The sequence below is a fragment of the Botryllus schlosseri genome, chromosome 12 (genome assembly GCF_051294905.1).
Source record: "Botryllus schlosseri isolate E-star chromosome 12, Bs_hap1, whole genome shotgun sequence".
In the NCBI taxonomy this organism is placed as follows: Eukaryota; Metazoa; Chordata; class Ascidiacea; order Stolidobranchia; family Styelidae; genus Botryllus; species Botryllus schlosseri.
The window spans coordinates 21,582,630-21,600,181 of NC_137247.1; the positions used below are offsets into that span (position 1 = coordinate 21,582,630).

At 39.3% G+C, this 17,552-nt stretch overlaps 3 protein-coding genes across 4 annotated transcripts in view; 1 reads left to right on the forward strand and 2 right to left on the reverse strand.

Annotated features, from left to right (window-relative positions):
- The window catches only part of LOC145451651 (solute carrier family 35 member H1-like), a 90,762-nt gene extending 88,995 nt beyond the window's left edge, over window positions 1-1,767 (reverse strand). For both annotated transcript variants that reach the window (XR_013918978.1, XM_080329862.1), the window contains exons 1-3: window positions 1,489-1,767; window positions 1,281-1,428; window positions 851-914 (exon numbers count right to left, since the gene is read on the reverse strand). Coding sequence is in view for 1 of the 2 variants with exons in the window: in XM_080329862.1 (XP_080185988.1) it covers window positions 851-914; window positions 1,281-1,428; window positions 1,489-1,767 (491 nt within the window). In the remaining variant the exon portion in view is untranslated. The remainder of the gene's footprint in view (window positions 1-850; window positions 915-1,280; window positions 1,429-1,488) is intronic.
- On the reverse strand, window positions 1,701-3,988 carry LOC145451665 (ufm1-specific protease 1-like). The gene has a single exon (XM_080329882.1). The coding sequence runs from the start codon at window positions 3,577-3,579 to the stop codon at window positions 2,884-2,886; it is 696 nt and encodes a 231-aa protein (XP_080186008.1). The 5' UTR covers window positions 3,580-3,988; the 3' UTR covers window positions 1,701-2,883.
- A 4,498-nt stretch (window positions 3,989-8,486) lies between these two features.
- On the forward strand, window positions 8,487-10,409 carry LOC145452481 (protein D3-like). The gene is made up of 5 exons (XM_080330663.1): window positions 8,487-8,634; window positions 8,773-8,789; window positions 8,860-8,901; window positions 9,141-9,497; window positions 9,963-10,409. Exons 1-5 carry the CDS (start codon window positions 8,594-8,596, stop codon window positions 10,172-10,174), a joined length of 669 nt encoding a protein of 222 aa, XP_080186789.1. The 5' UTR covers window positions 8,487-8,593; the 3' UTR covers window positions 10,175-10,409.
- The last annotated feature ends 7,143 nt before the right edge of the window (window positions 10,410-17,552 follow it).

The following is a 17,552-nucleotide window of genomic DNA, read 5'->3' on the forward strand; positions in this document are numbered from 1 at the left end:
CTGCTCATTTGACCCATAATCTTTTGGAATATCCAGCAAATTACTATTTACATTTAAAGTTCAGTTAACAGAGGTCACAAAAACATTGATTCACACGCGAGAACTCAAGCCCATTATGTGTAAACATAACTGCAAAATAAGTTGTTCAGAAAGGCCATTTTGACATGGTTCAACGAACGCAAAAAGTGGTATTTTTCTTATTGCGATAAAATCTCGAAGGCTTGTCCGATTTTGATAAAATCAAGTTTTTTCTGATCAGGCGATCAATGTCTCCCTTTGTGTGCGATTTGAAGAAAATCCATGACCATAGGGTTATCTTTTGAAAAAAAATTAGTTGATTTGGGCTGGAATTACCCAGTTATAAAAAGTGGAGTAAACATGACTTTAACTGGAAACTGAGCAGTCAACACAATGACTTGGACTCGGGTCATAATACCATGACTCGGACTCGACCCTCTGCTTGCTGACTTGGCTGACTCGCCGGTGCATTGAAAATGACTCGACTTGACTCGAGTCAAAACTATAACAGTGACATTGACTTGTGACTCGGAGCCTTGTGACTTGATTAAAACCCTGCTATGTACTGACTTGTTTCTGTAATGGTGACTAGAGTGACACCGTAACACCGCAGTTGGTTGGTTATAGTGTAGCTTATGAGCATGTGCGACATTAGTTGTCGTGAAAGATCATTTAATATAAGTGTCTATCACAAACAAAATCGCAGCATTTGTTACAAATGCACTAGATAATTAAATACAAGCATTTTTAAAACTACCCCAGAATTGCTGGCGGGCCGGACTTTTGACACGCCTGGTTCTAGTTATTAAACAATCCACCATAAAGTACTCACAAGGAAACAGTGATAAATACGAAGCTCCAGTTTGATAAGCCGATATCAATCGCACTGGCAAAACCTGCATAAAACAGAAACAGAGTAAAACCGGGCCCAACTGCACACGCGAATGGTTTTCATGTCTTCATTTTTTACTTGAATTAGGCTTTGAGATTGAAACATCTATCTTTAATTTATGAAAAAATTTCTGTGTTACTTGTACCTCCACTTGAGTAGCAATGCGGACTACAATTAGCAACTCTGAAAGTAAAACATGGCCCTCAGTGCTGCAGCACAGTTCAACTATATTATATCAACTATATTATATATCAACTACAGACTTGGGCTAGAGGCGATAAATTTGCCCCTTTGGGTCATGGCTTCAAGGTTGAGAACGCCTGGTATAGTTCTTGATTGGGACTCATTAAAAATTGTGAAAATCTCTTACCTGTGAAAAATACACGCTTGGCATAAACGCCCCATTCGAGAGTTGGAACGTCTCCCTTGCACCTTGCCACGAGAACTCTTGCTAGCCCGCATATCATAAAAGTCACCAAAAAATGGGTACACGTTGTCATCAACGGGTAATGAAAGTCCTAAAAGATACAAATTTGCTCTGAAAATATTGCACTGTCGTGGAAATCGAGCAAAATTACCTTGAAGAGCCACTTGTTATAGAATGTCAAACCGATTGAAAATACGTAATAAAATAAGACAAGAAAAATCGTTTTGATGGCCCGCCAGAAAACTGTGCCATGGTTCCCGCAACAGACACTCGGAGATGTGGAGTTTGACTTGGATTTGACAATGTGCGAGGTTACGCCGCTCAGTGAAAAACGAGACTTATTGTCTCCATCTTTCCACATACTTTTGTCTGCAATCGATAAATTTGCAATAGTCAGAACTGGATCAAAAGGTACGGCAACGAATTTCATTCCATAGATTAGTCTACCGAGGGCAATTGCCAGAAGTGGTCAGCAACAACGCAGTCTAATTCAGTTTTATCTAAATCCTCCGAGTGCTTACTCGAGCAATATTGTTTCAAGAAAACTTTCACTGCGACAGTTTGTAAAGCTCTATTACTTTTTTTTATAAAAATTGCCAGGTACAAAAACAGAGTTTGAACAGATATATGCATCATATCGGGACTGTCACATTTACTTCCGATGAAACCATGACATGAATGGATTCTGTCAATGTTAACATATTTCAATAATATATTGCTACTGCGATATGGAAGAATGGATTTAGAAATCGAGAATTAAAATGTATGTGGTGACTTCATATCTTGTGATACGGTTGTTGATATACAATGTTATTTCCATTTCTCTATAAGTGTGTATTAGGGTTCATTTCAACGCGAACATACTATTCAATTGCATAGGCTTCTGTAGGCCTACCTCTGAGAAGCACTTTGGACTTTGTAAAGTACAAAGTAAGCTATTTACGGATATTTTCATATCACTGTTATGGGTGAAATTGCCAAGAACTGGATGAAATCGTGTGTGTCATGGCAATTGAATATAATTTTGAAGATTGCGACTATTTGAAATTTCATTAATCATTGTACGTTAGTCGCAAAGATGCACCTTGCAATTCTGAAACGATGTTTTTACATTTACAAACAGATAGGCCACTGGCTGACATGACACACGGTAATAGATCGCACACTACAACACACACAAGCATAATGCTAGTTACTTACTGACTCAAAACAAGAAAAACACAAGACAAAACATCGATCTGAAGAACAAGCACACCACCACTAAAATCCCACACACTTCTCCCTCAAGTATTTGTTTTGCTCATGTACTGTAAGACTAACAGGAGAATAACAATCTATTCAGAGAATTCACCCCACAATTCACGATCAGATTTATAAGCGATAAAACGCATGTGCTCATTTTATATCTCAGCAGTATCCGAGCCTACTATGATTTTCAAAATAAAAATTGAACACATTCAGATTGAATGGAGTCTTACTACCTGGAGGCCTTCACATTTTTCGGAGTCATTATATATAAAACGAGACTGCTGCTGTTGACAAAATGTCAGGATGAATACTGCAAACTTGGTATGCATAAGTTATAAAAGGATGTATCATCTAATTGTTCGACAGGCAACCAAGTAACATACTTCAATTTATACAACTCCTCAGCATTTGGAACTTGACTCCCACAATGAGGATCTACAATTAGAAGATAACTGGTCCCCAATTTGGGATGAACAGCTATACCGACTACACATTTGGACGAGTTGTCACAATCACCGCCCAGCATCAAAGGTCCGCCAAACTCCTCAAAATGTTTGCAAATAGTCTCGATATGCTTGTGTATTTCGCCAGAAGGTATGTGAAGTATTCGGCACGGAACGTTATAAATGGCATCTAAACACATGGCGATTTCAACAGAGCCAATCCATTCTCTCGAGTTCGCAAATGAACGTGGCTTGTCGCCGATCTGCACTAAAGTTTGTTGAATTTCTCGTATGGACGGCACAGGACCAGATATACCACCTTGAAGAGATATTCGTTCACTTGATCTTAAATAACAAAAATATATCCAGCTGCATAGCGTTTGGCAAGTCCGGTAGCCACATCCCCAGCCTTGATCGTTAAGTCCATCGATGCAATAATGATAGTAGGAGTAATCGCTTGTCAGAGTATACACGTCGCAAGAGCTCACTATTTCAGAATTCAGGAGTCCCAAGTGAATATTTTTCAGACATTTATCCGGATGAATCGTCATAATATCAACTTTGTGCAGCAGGTACGCAGTTTGACTTACAAGAAATCAGACTATATTGTGCATTATATTTAGATCTATCCAAGTGAACACTACAAGATCAGTTTGATATCTTCTAGTCACTGACATCTTCACTAAATACAAACAGTAAATACATAGAAGCAATGATAAGGAAGCAATATCAAAATCAAGTCAGCAACTATCACCAACTCCTAGGCCTATTCCAATATTGCATCAGTGCAATTCATTGTATAAACCCAATCAAAAGACACATCACCCATATAAAACTTTGAATACCGGTACCGCAAACCGGGGTTACTTTTGACAATTTTGTACATTTTCGCTTTATATCTTGGCAATGCCGGAGTGCAGGGGAAATAAGCTTTGTGTTTTTTCGAGGTATTAAGAGCAAAGATTGGAGTTATGGTAACGAATCCAAAATCTTCATTGTCATAAATGAGTGCCATATTTTATTGAGTTGTGTACAAAGTTACCCCAGCATGTACGCCATGTAGGGTAACTTTGGACAATGTAGTTATTAGTATATCTTTTCACTCTATTGTTTATAAAACCTCTTAAATGAGGTCTATATGGATGGTCAAAGTTGACGAGAGCAGTGGCTATTTTTACCTAACATCCGTATTAACAATTGTTTTATGGACAGCTGCTGTAGGTCAATGGTTCTATATAGCACTGGTATCGCAATCTGCAGGCCAGGAATTAAATCGCATTGGGGGCTGGTCTGATGCCTAATATCTATCAGTGGAAGTGCACAATCCATCCCAGTACCAGTCCCAAGCCGGGCAAATAGCAAAGAGGCAGAGTTGCTGCTTATGCAGCAGGATGCCAGGAAGGACATCAGGCTAAAGACTTCCTCAAAACTTATATAATGGGGAGTGGATAACTGTTGCTATAACTGTGAGAACAAAATTCGTGACGTAAGTGTCTATTGATGGAAACAGAAGTTTTATTGGATACTAACAATATTTCACACTGTACATTGGAGGTGCATCAATACAGTGAATGAATTGCAAACAATCTATCAATTCAAAACGGGATGTTCTGCTGTTGTTTAATGTTTTCTGCAATTATGCCGTATTAAAGAATATAAATCATTTATTCATTGGTCGAAATTTACGAACAGCTCTTATAGAAGCATCTAAACCAGGAGCGCCGTACATCACAGCCGACTGCGGCTGTCCTGTCCCTAATGCTCACAACACTTTCCTGCTCTACTTTCGCGTTCTGAATCTCAGGACTCACAGTTACAGCAACTCTCTACAAAATACGATAAGCTCGAGGACTAGAATGCAGCTTCAACAAAAGATTTGTGAAAGGCTGATCTAAACGAATTTTAAAGCAAACCAACTGGAAATGGGTAGAAAGATATTCTGAGAAAAAAAAACATCCAAAACGAAAACCTGATATACACTGTCGTTTGTACTCCTAACAAACCAACTCGACTTGGCCGATGTCGTAATATCTGCTACGCTGTGTGATCGCGATCACTAGGCGGAACGATATGGTTTTAGATCAGAAAGAGAGAGAAAGAGAATCTGTATTTGTCCAAATTACAAATCAACATCGCACACAACAAAAATACGACACGGTGAAATGCAACATGCAAGGTAGACTGGAAGCTCGATATGACAAATTCTTTAAAGCCGATCGAGCCACCGAGGACAGGAGCAGTAAGCAACGTCTTTATAGGGCTATGCAGTAGGCAACTAGTAAAAATAGATATAAAAAAAAAGAAAATAAAAAGCTTACGAAGAAAAAGAACACACAGCATTATGGAGCAACTAGAAATTAAATAGCGTCATTTCAAATAGGCTACAATTAAGTGGTATTTAGAGATCAGTGAAACAAAACATTGATGGGCGGAATGGCCGTATATAATCATGGTACCAGAATTTATTTTAAGAGATTGCACCCAGCAGATGTCATTCATTAGCCATGATTTTGTAAAAATTGTAACGTCTGGTCCAAAAATTATCAAAATCGTTTACAAAGTAAAATATTTTTTCTAACTGCATTTGTTGGTATCGCAGAGGATGTGGGCGAACATATATCATTTGAGATTTTATGCCTTTTTTTATGTCCAAACATAAACCATCGAATGAAACAAATAAGTTGACATTCAATTCAATTCAATTTATTGCTAATTTATTTCGTCATTCCAATACACCACAAGACTGCGATACAATGAAAGATTGGAAGGTGTCGAAACGACTTAGAGCAGTCTTCGAAATCAGACACCCACCTGGCCCAGGCGATGTAAAAAAAATGAGGCATGCACTCTGAATGGAAAGTAAAAGAAGATAATATAAAAGGACAGGTGACAAAAAAGGTGGCGTGTGTCGGAAGGCGAGATCGATATGCCAGGTCGATGGGTCGTGGTTCAGTAAACTAGAGGTCGTGATGATCAATACATCTAAAAACGAGTGAAATTTTTTCAGTACGTCCAAAGTTTTTACAAGCTCACGCCAGCATCTCAAATCTGAATCTGAAACTTGACTGCGTGGTGGACATTATTCGTTCTTAATACAGTGCATGGTTCTCAATAATGTATGGGTGTATCGCGATAAGTAAACAAAAACTCAGATTTTGGTTGCAGTTTAAAAAGTGCGATGTAGACCACATTGTACGCATGAATAGCAACAGCTGTGTTCTAGCACCCTAACAGTATATGATACATCGAACTTGTGGGGGGCTTCACCTCCCAGATCCCCTACGGTTATACAACACTGTTTATCGCTACCTATTGCTATTAATTTCTTGTCCTACCGGTAGAGCTGAGTGAGGAGTTATGGAAACTGTAGGGCCCGTTGGTATGACTACATGATGTTATTTCGTGACCTCCAGTCTGCTATATCAAAAATATAGAATCGCCCAAACGTAGGCTACTAAACTAAAAGACGCACACGCGATTTCAAATTGGTATTTCTTCACTGGCATATAATTTTCCCTGCGGGATGGTATTTGTCTTGTGAGGTTCAGATTGCCAAGACAGCAACATTCGGCGCCAGTCATTCAGGCGCCTAATCAAACCTATATGTATATTTTGTATAACCTACATAACGAACCCCGATATCCCCATTTCTATAAATCTTGCGTACTTTTTTCTTGGGGGAAGAGTACCCCAAAATCAAGATACTTGGCAACTTGAAATTTTTGAAAAGTTTCATAAAATTTCAAAAAACGCTCTATAATTTATGCTAATTCACGAAATAATTTTGGGCCCCCTTCGAGCTCGCCCCCCCCCCCCCCAATTGGGGGGTTTGCGGTGTGGCAGTTCCGGCCCTGATTGTTACCAGCACACAGCTGCTGAACGTTTTATGTTTTCCCAATCTACTTCATAAGGACATTCAGTTCCAACCAGAAATATAAAACAGTAGCCTACTTTAAATTCTACCATTATTATACGCAAAAATTCTTAATTTAAATACTTGACGGCAATATTTTGTCAAAATGAAGTTTTTTGATGTCAAAATTTTAATATTTCAGTGCAAAATTATCCGTCTTATAGGTTAAAAAAAGTAAACGCTCTATAGTCATTATTATACCTCCGATTAACTGCTATAGCCTATAAAAATAATGCAACAGCTCTTTTTAAATTACTCATTAGGGTCGCTTAGTATGCACTTGAAGTAGTTTTGGCATGTCTTGCACGCATCAACACTTCTTATTTGCTATTTTAGCATACAATAATGGTGTTACATCTACTTTTACTTGAGTATCAACGCTCAATACTTATAGACAGCCGTTACATACTTTTATTCATCAATCGATTACGATCAGAATTGCAAGCTGCGTCCCCAGTTCCCAAGATGATCTTACAGGGCCTCAGAGTTGACGCAAAGGATATAGGCTTTATGTGTAGCACAGATACGGGGGCTGCAAAGATTTCAAACACACCAATTAACAGACGAACTATTAGTTCAGGGGTTTCAAACTCCAATTGCGTCGCGGGACCGGATTCAATCGTTCACATCGCTCGCGGGCGGGACCATTAAACTGATTCCAAAATGTTAATTTGTGCTCTAGATTTTCACTTGAATACCTTCAAAGCATATATAGATAATACACGGATCATAGGGTTTTCAGAGTAGAAAGTCATGACACCTTTATTTGCGAACAATGGAACTGGCAAAAATACTATGATTAATTGTCCGGTTGAATACAGTTAAGAACCGTTACAACAGTCGCGTTAACGACGATATAAGTTGGCATATCTGCGGTTCTATTGGATCGAAAGTGACAGAACAGTGCGACCATACATATTTCAATTATGAATTTGTGCAACTAATATATTTTCGATGTAAACTGCATATAACGGTTCCACATTGGCGTTTGCTTTTGAGAATGACTACTTTTTGATCAATTTTTCCATAAAACTTTGAACTTTTTGAGCACTTTTATCTTTCTTGACATTGCGTGTCAGTTTCCCAGAGTTGTTACTAGGGGCAACTAGAGTGAAACCTCAGCGCGGTAGTCGGGTGGTTATAATGGAGCTTATGAACATGGACATTTCCTGCAAAAAAATCTCAATATTTGTTACAAATGTGCTGGAAAATATAAGAATTTTCCAAGCTACTCAAAATTGCTTCGCTGGGCCGGATAAACCAATGATTATGATGATGATGATGAAATCGCGTGGCGGGTGGATGGGGCCCGCGGGCCGTATGTTTGACACCCCTGAACTAGTTGATATAGATAAATATTAAATTTTATACCTTCATTCGGAATTTATGCATTTGTGCCTGGACTGCAAATTTTATTATGCAGGTACAAATGCGCCCAATAACTACCATATGTCCTTTGTGCATAAAAAGTCGGATGTTGTCGTTTCGCTACGCTTGACGTACGATGGCACTTAATCATTCGAGGACACTAACGATAGATAAGGGCCGACAGTAAGTAGCAAAAGTCGGAGAGATAGGATATTAAAAGCTATGTTCGAGTTACCAATATTATATCGGGAGGACAATTGTTTAGAACACCAAAACAAACGACGATGACGATCAGGCGTTTAATTTTAGTTTTATGCATTCAAAGGTAATATTTCAGGCATTATATAATATATAATATCATCCGTTCCGTTCGTATAATGCTGTGACGGGATCAAAAAGATTTCTCATACTCTGTAACACCGAATGATTTTTAAATATGATAATAATGCGTATTTATTTTCAGTGTCTGCGCGTCCGGAAGTAAGTATCGAAATGCAACTTCATATTACACGCATGTCCAATCGTGACTTAACTATTTCTCATTCAATAGTGCGGAATATCAACTCGATAAATCCCTCGCAAATTAAACAGGGTAAGTAACGCATATTACATAGGAGTGTTGTAACCGACGTATGCAAAAACGCAATGATATTTGCGATGTTGTATTGATCAAGGCGGAAATCATTGTCAATCCAATGTCAGTCTTCAGTTGTTCACTCTGTGATGATTTCTGTGAATCTATGGCCACCAGCATGGCATCATTCACATCGGTCGCGTATTTGGCTGCAGTCATTGTTTTTACTCAGCTTTGCAACACGGCCTACATTACAGGAGCAAATCATTGCTGGCGCAGCATGAGCCTCGAAACTGCGTGGAATAGCGGCGGCTTGTCCGAGTTCGTGGATTCGCCGCGAGAGCAGGCTGTCGTGCGATTCGGTACGAACGAACTAAGAAGAATCGGCGATGTCTTGACTCCGACACAAGTTCAGAATCAACCCACTTTGACGTGGTCGTCGTCGCCTGACCGCTTGTACTCTGTGTTTATGTTTGACCCGGATGCGCCAAGCCGGAACAATCCGAAAGTTGCTCAGTGGTATCACTGGGGTGTTGTTAACGTACCCGGAAATGACATCAGAAAAGGAACGGTTGTTACCGAGTATTTTGGCGCGGCACCTCCGCCAGGAAGCGGTAAGTGAAACTATAGGCTCTTGCGGAGGGCTGATTGTATTTCGTTAGAGTTAATAAGTCATCTATAGAGTTTTGATTGGGGCAGAACACAATGATTCATAAGTACTCGAGAGACAATATTTTCGAGTAGGCCTGCTGAAATTATTGATTGATGTGGTCAAACATATTAATAAATAAACTCAACTGAGATGAACTCGGGCATTATGACGCATTTCGTTTTTACTGCGCCACTTGAATACCAGTGATGTCTCGTCATTATTTAAAAAAAGTCGTGAGCCCTATCCGTCTTTTATCCTGTTTATGGTTACGAATGTTACCAAGAGGGCTTATTCAAATCATGCTGTATGACTTGTCAAGCTCTAGTCCATTGTTCCAGTTCATTCGAGTTCACAATCCCGTGTCACACTCGCGTCGATGAATCTACAACGTGAATATCGTGGCACAAAAATGTTTTTGAGTTTGCAGGTAAACATCGATACGTTATCGTTGTCTATGAACAAGACCGACGTCTCTCTGTGACCGAAGACATGCAAATCGGGATGACTGCAAAAGGACGAAGTAATCAGGACATCAGGGATATCGCAAAGAAATTCGGTCTTAAAGCGCCACTGGCGGGTTCTTATTTCGAAGCGGAATGGGACGAATCAGTGCCGATGTTATACAACAAGCTCAAATAAGAAATACGTTTTTGAAACATAGCAATCTATAACAAATATTACCGTACTGTCCGTACATATAGCGTTACTCATAAAGTATAAATATGGTGTTATTATAGGAATCAGACATGCAAATATACCTTAATTATCGTAGAAACGGTTTGTTGATGATGTCGTGGAAATGTGTAATGCAAAAAATGCGTGTTTCAATCTTGGCAATTCAATATTCTGGCCCATTATATTATATCACGATTCACGACACGAGTTTTAGTTGAATTTCTCGCACTTTGAGCGGCAACTTCGTGAGTTTGTCGGGTATATCAAAGCCTTCCGCAGCATAATATATTCCTATCTTACGATCGGACAAATTTCAAGTTATATAGGAGCCCTCCTGACTGCTGCGATACAGGGATAAAGCTGGATGGGAGCGGTTAAAACAATACTGTCACATTTTGCTACGTCACATCAATTGCATCAAAATCTGTTAGCCTGTGGGAAATACCATGCAATTAAGTGTCGAGATCACAAGACAGTTTTTATCATTTGCTAGTTTCTTGCTGAAGACGGAGAACTGTTCGCAATCTAGCGTTTTTTACCTTATAAAAAGATCAATGAACATTGATTCACTAAAATAACGTCGCAAATTTTCACTCGTGACTCCCATGCAACAATAACATTTTTAAGAGTACGCCATCCGGAGATCGTTTTCTATTCCTACTCCTGGACTTTTAGTCATAAGGCGGTGCATGTAAGGCTCTTAGTCATTTGCATGGTAATAGAACAGTCATTGCTGCCGCTGAGTTCAGCATGAAAACAATGTAGAATGCAGTATAGGGAATAGGGATGGTGCGAACGTGACATTCAAGTTCTCGTTCTGTGTCTGAACCTCTGAAATTTACAGGTTAACGTTCACAAACGAACCTTGGTATGTTCTGCACTGTGAACGTTGTTCGTATATTACAATTTTCACTTCCATTATACCATCTTTGGTTGAAATTTATTGCATTTCAACTGCGGACCACTCTATGCATAACACTGACAGCGTAAAAAAATCAACACTTTACGAGCAGGCACCTTGACAATCCCAAAAATTTGACTTGCTTTGTCACAAAATTCTGCTCGAAATATCCAGTTTTCCGTTTCTGAATATTTAGCAACCCTCTTCTGTAAACTTGACCCGCAATCACACAACATTAAGAGCGAAATACACTGCATATAGATAGTCAGTGAATGACGCTGTTCAACCAATCAATGCAATTGATATCGTTGTCTGAAGTAAAAAATCTAGGCGTATGGGGTCAATCTTGACCAGTTGACTTCATGTTTATTGTATCATAAAAACCAAATCCGTGACATCGGGATGTCGGCTACTGCTGTATAACTTGTTAATGGGCTAATATCGTCAGCAAGTATAGAAACCCGTTTTACACTCTGCTCAATATCAACGCAGCAATTCTCATTGCTCAGTCGTCGAATATACATTGTCCGGTCTGGCCGAGACCGTTAAGGCGTAAGCTTATATTCCCTTGCAAGTAGTTGTCGACATTGTTGGCAAAGTGGCGGTAGATATTCATTTCGTGGGACTATTATATCATTTGATTGCCCCAGATGATACATTTGGCGACGTTTAAAACGTCAATATGTACTTCAGCATTGTGGCTATATGTGGCCCGGGTCGTCGCTAGGCTATCACTTCACTGAAATGTATGATTGGAATTAGCAATATGACGTCACGTGATGTCATGAGGTTCACGTTCACACAGAACCTTTCAAAAAGGTTCACGTTCGCACGAACCTGAAGGCCGATATCGCGGCCGATATTTTTATCAGAAAAAAATTCAAAAATATTGGAAATTCAATGCTCCGTGACCTTGATCTCAGGAAATCGACGATCGACGAAAAGGGCGAAACATGACAGATTTACACTTGCAGGACAAGTTTAACTGGGTATTTATGCAGAGAAACTGTGCTTTGCTATCTGCCTCTACTTGGATTGATCTGCCAATCTATATCACGTTTTGCTTTTAGGGTTGGCCCAAATTTCAGTGAATGTGCACAATTCAGCAACAATTCCTTTTAATTTCAGTTTGCTTGTTTGTTGCTCAGCTTTTTGTGGTATGTACATGTACATTGTAGGCTACATTGTACAAGTGCCATCTTGTCTAATATATAATATTTTTGGCGAAATCACACTCTACTAATTCCATATTAATACCAGCCTATGTTATCGGTTATGGGCCATGTGAGTGTGTCGATAATCGGTATCGGTATCGGCCTGCTAAAATCAATATCAGCCGAGCTCTAGTATAAAAGCGGATGGCCATGGCGGTAGGTCCAAATGTTGAGCAAAGAATTGTGACATAACCATGGGCACCCGTTTCAAGAAGAGTCATATGAGAATAAGATGAAGTGGAGAAAAAATTCTGCCTTCAACTTAACAGATATATTATATATACAGATATTGCACGCAGAACGGCAAAGAACGGCTCGGTTATGATAAATAACGGAAGCTGTAGCTTTTTAATGCTTGGTTGTGGAAACCGTAATGTTTTATTTGACTAGCACAACGTTTCAAATCTTTGTCCGGTGTAGGCCTACGTACGTACACCAGTGTTGCCAACTCCGGATGGAAGAAAATCGCTAAAACTGGTGTCAAAAATTGCTAGATGTCGCTAAATATTGAGAAAAAATCGCTAAAAAATAGTGCTAAATCTGCATTAATTGCTAAAGGTGTTAAATTAAACCATTATATCGATACATTCTTCTCAGCTATATTTTACTCGTCTGGGGCCAAAGTCACTTATCATATTTCTAGTTCATAATACGTAAGAGTCATATCTAAGCGGGACAAAACGTGCAGTGCATTTCGACAAAGCAGATCGCTTTGCGCAATGATCGCTCTGCGTGAACACTGACCAGGTTTGCAGGCATAACCGCTCACTATATTAGCGTGCGTTGCTCGATGCGTACGTGAATACGTGATGCGATGTACCGTAGTTATGCGCTTGACTTCTTCTCTAAACTGTGTTGGAGTTGGCCTACTTGAACACGACATGCGACTTGACACACGTGTAGGCCTACACGACATGCGACTTGACCCGACACAACAGCAATTGGACCGGATTTGTTTGCCACTATAAGTAGAGACCTTACGAAAAAAATCCGAAGACCAACCCGGGGTATGAAATGTAATTAATCTGATCTTAAACGAAATACGAATTAAATTCTTGTCAGACAATGGAACGACCTCAAAACAGCCCCCGAAGTCTGGAAATCGGCATTGACAAGAACAATCACTGGACGAAATTGGTCATTGTTATGTTCATTGTGTTGCGGCGGTGCCATTGTTGGAGCAATGCAGGTTTTCAGACTTTGAGGGCTGTTTCGGGGTACATGGTTCCATTGTCCGGACGAGATTTTATTTTGTATTTTCGAAATCACTGCGACAATACTTTTGATCACGGCCAATTATATTAAATTTCAGCGTTCAGGTCGCCAGATGTAGCACTGCCAATTATGCAACTCTTAGATTACTCAGCAAGAAGAGACACTGTTTGCCCATGCGTAACCGCCAGGAGTTGCGTATCTACCAGAGATGAGCATGGATTAGGATTAGGTTTTGAAAAAACAGGATTTGTGAAATTTTGTCGGATTTGGATTGGATTTGGACTACACATTTTTTTCAGAATGGATTAGGATTTGGATTGGATTTACCTATTTTCTGGGATATTGAAGTGTCGTGTGGCGAATGGCGACAAACTTTATTCAGATCAGTTAATAATGCACTTCTGGTGACTAAGTTATCTTGAATCAAGTGAATCGTTGGTTGTGAAAGAAACTTTTCGAATCCCTCCATTGCATAAATTAGTATTTTTTTCTGAATTTACAGTTGGAATCGGATTAGGATTGGACATGGACTTTAATATGAAAAAGTTATGGATTAGGATTTGGATTTGGATTTGAAGGTTCGGATTTGGATTGGATTAGGACATAGAAATTTCAAATCCGCTCATCTCTGGTATCTACTACTATCTATCGGTAGGTTGGTAATCAATTATTATATATCATCGGAGTCCGCACTCTGGTGACCGGTACAGCCAATGCAGTTCTCAGCCATAACTGATCTTTAGCGGTTATTTTCGGTAAAAAAGCGCTAAATAATCGCTAAATACTTTTTCAAAAATCGCTTGATTTATCGCTAGGCGCTGGAACCATATTTTTTGGCACTAAACCGGATGAAAAATCGCTAGATCTAGCGCGAAAATCGCTAAATTGGCCACACTGACGTACACCTAGGCCTACTGCTCGCCAATCAGCAACGGTCAAACTGCGTTTAACCACGTATAACCAAATATCAATAGCCTACATAAGTTACTATTTGAAACTATAGACAAAGGGGTGATTAGTTACTATTTGAAACTATAGGCAAAGGGGTGATTATTATCCTGCGGCGGGGTAGTGGCGTATGGAGTGTATTGATAGCATGATAAACAGCACGGCGGCAGCGGGTGCTCTTACAATCACACTGCAATGTACTTCGAACATCTATTTACTATGTATGGAGACTTCTTACGCAATGACGAGCAAAGCTAATACTTCTGACGTAATGAGGAGCAGTGACGTAGGAAAATCATACGTTTGTGCTAGGGATGGTGTGAACCTCTGAAAGGTTCAGGTTCGTGTGAACGCGAACCTTTTTGAAAGGTTCTATGTGAACGCGAACGTGAACTTCATGACGTCACGTGACGTCATATTGCTAATTCCTACTCTACAGTTCAATGAAGTGATAGCCTTGCTATACCTAGTGAGGACTCGGGCCACAATGCTGAAGTACATATTTACGTTTTAAACGTCTACAGATGTATCAACTGGGGCAATCAATTGACATAATTTTCCCAGAAAATCAATCTCCCGTCGCTTTGCCAACAATTTGGAAGGTAATATAAGCTTACGCCTTAACGGTCTAGGCCAGACCGGACAATGTATTCGACGTCTGAGTATTGCGACGTTGAATTGAGCAGAATGTAAAACGTGTTTCTATACTTGCTACCGATATTATAGCATTAACAAGTTATACATCAGTAGCCAATACCCGAATCGCGCGGATTTGGTTTTTATGATACAATAAACATATGAAATCAGGATTGACCCTTAACGCCTGCTAGATTTTTTAGATCGGGCATCGATATCAATTTCATTGATTGGTTGAATAAGCATCATTCGCTGACTGACTACCTACTCTATGATGTTGTGTGATTGCGGGTCAAGCTCACAGCCGAGAGTCACTAAATATTCACAAATGGAAAGCTGGATATTTCGTACAAACTTTTTTTTAACAAAGCAAGTATAATTTGTGAGATGGTCAAGGTGCATGCTCGTTTGGTGCTGATTTTTTTTTATGCTGCCAGCGCCATGCATAGAGTGGCCAGCCGTTGAAATGCAATCAATTTTAATCAAAGATGTTTTAATGAAGTAAAAATTGTGATATATGAAAAAGGTTCACAGTGCAGAACCTATCAAGGTTCGTTTGTTAACGTGAACCTCTAAATTTCTGAGATTCACATACAGAACGCGAACGTGAACCTCACGTTCACACCATCCAGAGTTTGTGCTGTCACTAACCTGGAATATCTCTTCCTTGTTCACGAATGTTCAGTTTATGTCACAGTCCTCAAACAAATAAAAGGTAATCGTTCTTTCACCAAGAAATCGATTAGATATGGGTTGTAGTGGAGTCGACTACGATTACGATTACTTCGTAATTTTTCCAAATGTAATCGATTGCGAATTACGATCACTTGAAAATGCTGTAATAATCGTAATCGATTACGATTACTAATCGCTTTTACCCCTTTTCTGACCATGTGTAGTGATGAAATACAATGACCTGTTCATGCGCCACAATCAAGAATGCATTGGCGTATGGCGAACTCATTAAAGAGTGAAATTCTGCGCCAACACCCTCAAAATGGGAAATCTATCACATTAAATTTAGAAATATTTTTCCATAGGAGTATCAGTAATTTGTGAATAACACTTCCGATTTAAACAAATAACTACATAGCAACGACCCAATTTTAAAATCCATGAAACCAAAGGCGACACTAACATGGAGGGATATCTAGATATCCCTAGACACCAAGAGCATTGTGATACAATCAACAATGAAAACACGGTAAATTATAAACAAAGAGTTCTGTAGTAAACAAATCCAACTCAGCAAGTCGGGATCCAGGATTGGAGAAGCCATGACTGTAACTTTCGTTCAAGATTACTATCACTAATTCAATCATTATCAATAACGAGATATTTCGATTTGCATGATGTAATTTGACCAGTAGCAACTACATGCATTTCATAAGCGTATAACTTCCGCCGCTCATGTTCAGCCATTTGTTTTAAATTCAACCCTACCCCGAAGAGTGTCAGCCGAAACTATTCGGGATTTTTTCAATATGAATATATTATTCAATTGTATGCTCTATTTCTACAGAGCGATTGAAAATATCACTGAGTCGTCATTCAGAAACCCCATGCGAGGCGATTGTGTTTAGAAGTGGCTTTTATGATTAAAATTATTCACATCAAGAAACATCATCTTGCAAATTTGCGTCATGATGTGGAGTCCTGTTGTAACGAAAAGCGAAAGAAATCCTGCGACTTTTTAGCGAGCAGCTGCCTTACCTAATTATTCCTCATTTTGCACAACTTGATTTCAAAGCAATGCATTCTATCACGTAATAAAATATATATATGTCGGCGTGTTGTTTCCTGCATTACCCTTTACGTAACATGTGAGAAATAGACGCGAGTGTACAGGATGTCTGTAATATGGCTGTGATGGAATGAGCTCACATAATCGCGACCCGGGGATTCGAGAGTGCGACTTTATAAAGATTTTATCAACAGCGCTGTTTATTCTTCGCCATCAATTAAGAGCAGGGGTGGGCAATTACTTTCCTCCGCGGGCCACATGAGAAAAATAAATACTTTGGCAGTGAGAAATTTTAGCTATATTCTCCAGAGTATTTTAATTTTATTTCTAAATTACATAGTTAATAAATGCTGCTCAGTGAATGTGTTGATAGCAGGTAATGAGAAAGTGGCGCTTCATTGAAAAACTATCTATTTGCTGTCATGATTCGAAACAATGTTAAACATGATAGCTCTCTTTAAACCGCTATCCACATTATTCTATTGGGACTCAAAAACAGTGGTTCTCAAACTTTTTAGGCCCTTTTTAGGCTCTTTATGATAGTGAACAATTTCGCGCCCCCTTATCATGATATTACACAATATTAAAAACTGCAACCAGAATGTTAGCAATCCCTACGGATATTTTGATGGCATGGACGATTATGGCTGTTGATGAGACAATTGGGAAATATGAAGTCTGACA

Coding starts and splice junctions, on each gene's coding strand:
- LOC145451665 (XM_080329882.1), bottom strand. CDS start 3,579: ATGACGATTCATCCGGATAAATGTCTGAAAAATATTCACTTGGGACTC.
- LOC145452481 (XM_080330663.1), top strand. CDS start 8,594: ATGACGATCAGGCGTTTAATTTTAGTTTTATGCATTCAAAG. Junction 8,902..9,140: donor TCCCTCGCAAATTAAACAGG/GTAAGTAACGCA, acceptor CCTACATTACAG/GAGCAAATCATTGCTGGCGC. Junction 9,498..9,962: donor GGCACCTCCGCCAGGAAGCG/GTAAGTGAAACT, acceptor TTGAGTTTGCAG/GTAAACATCGATACGTTATC.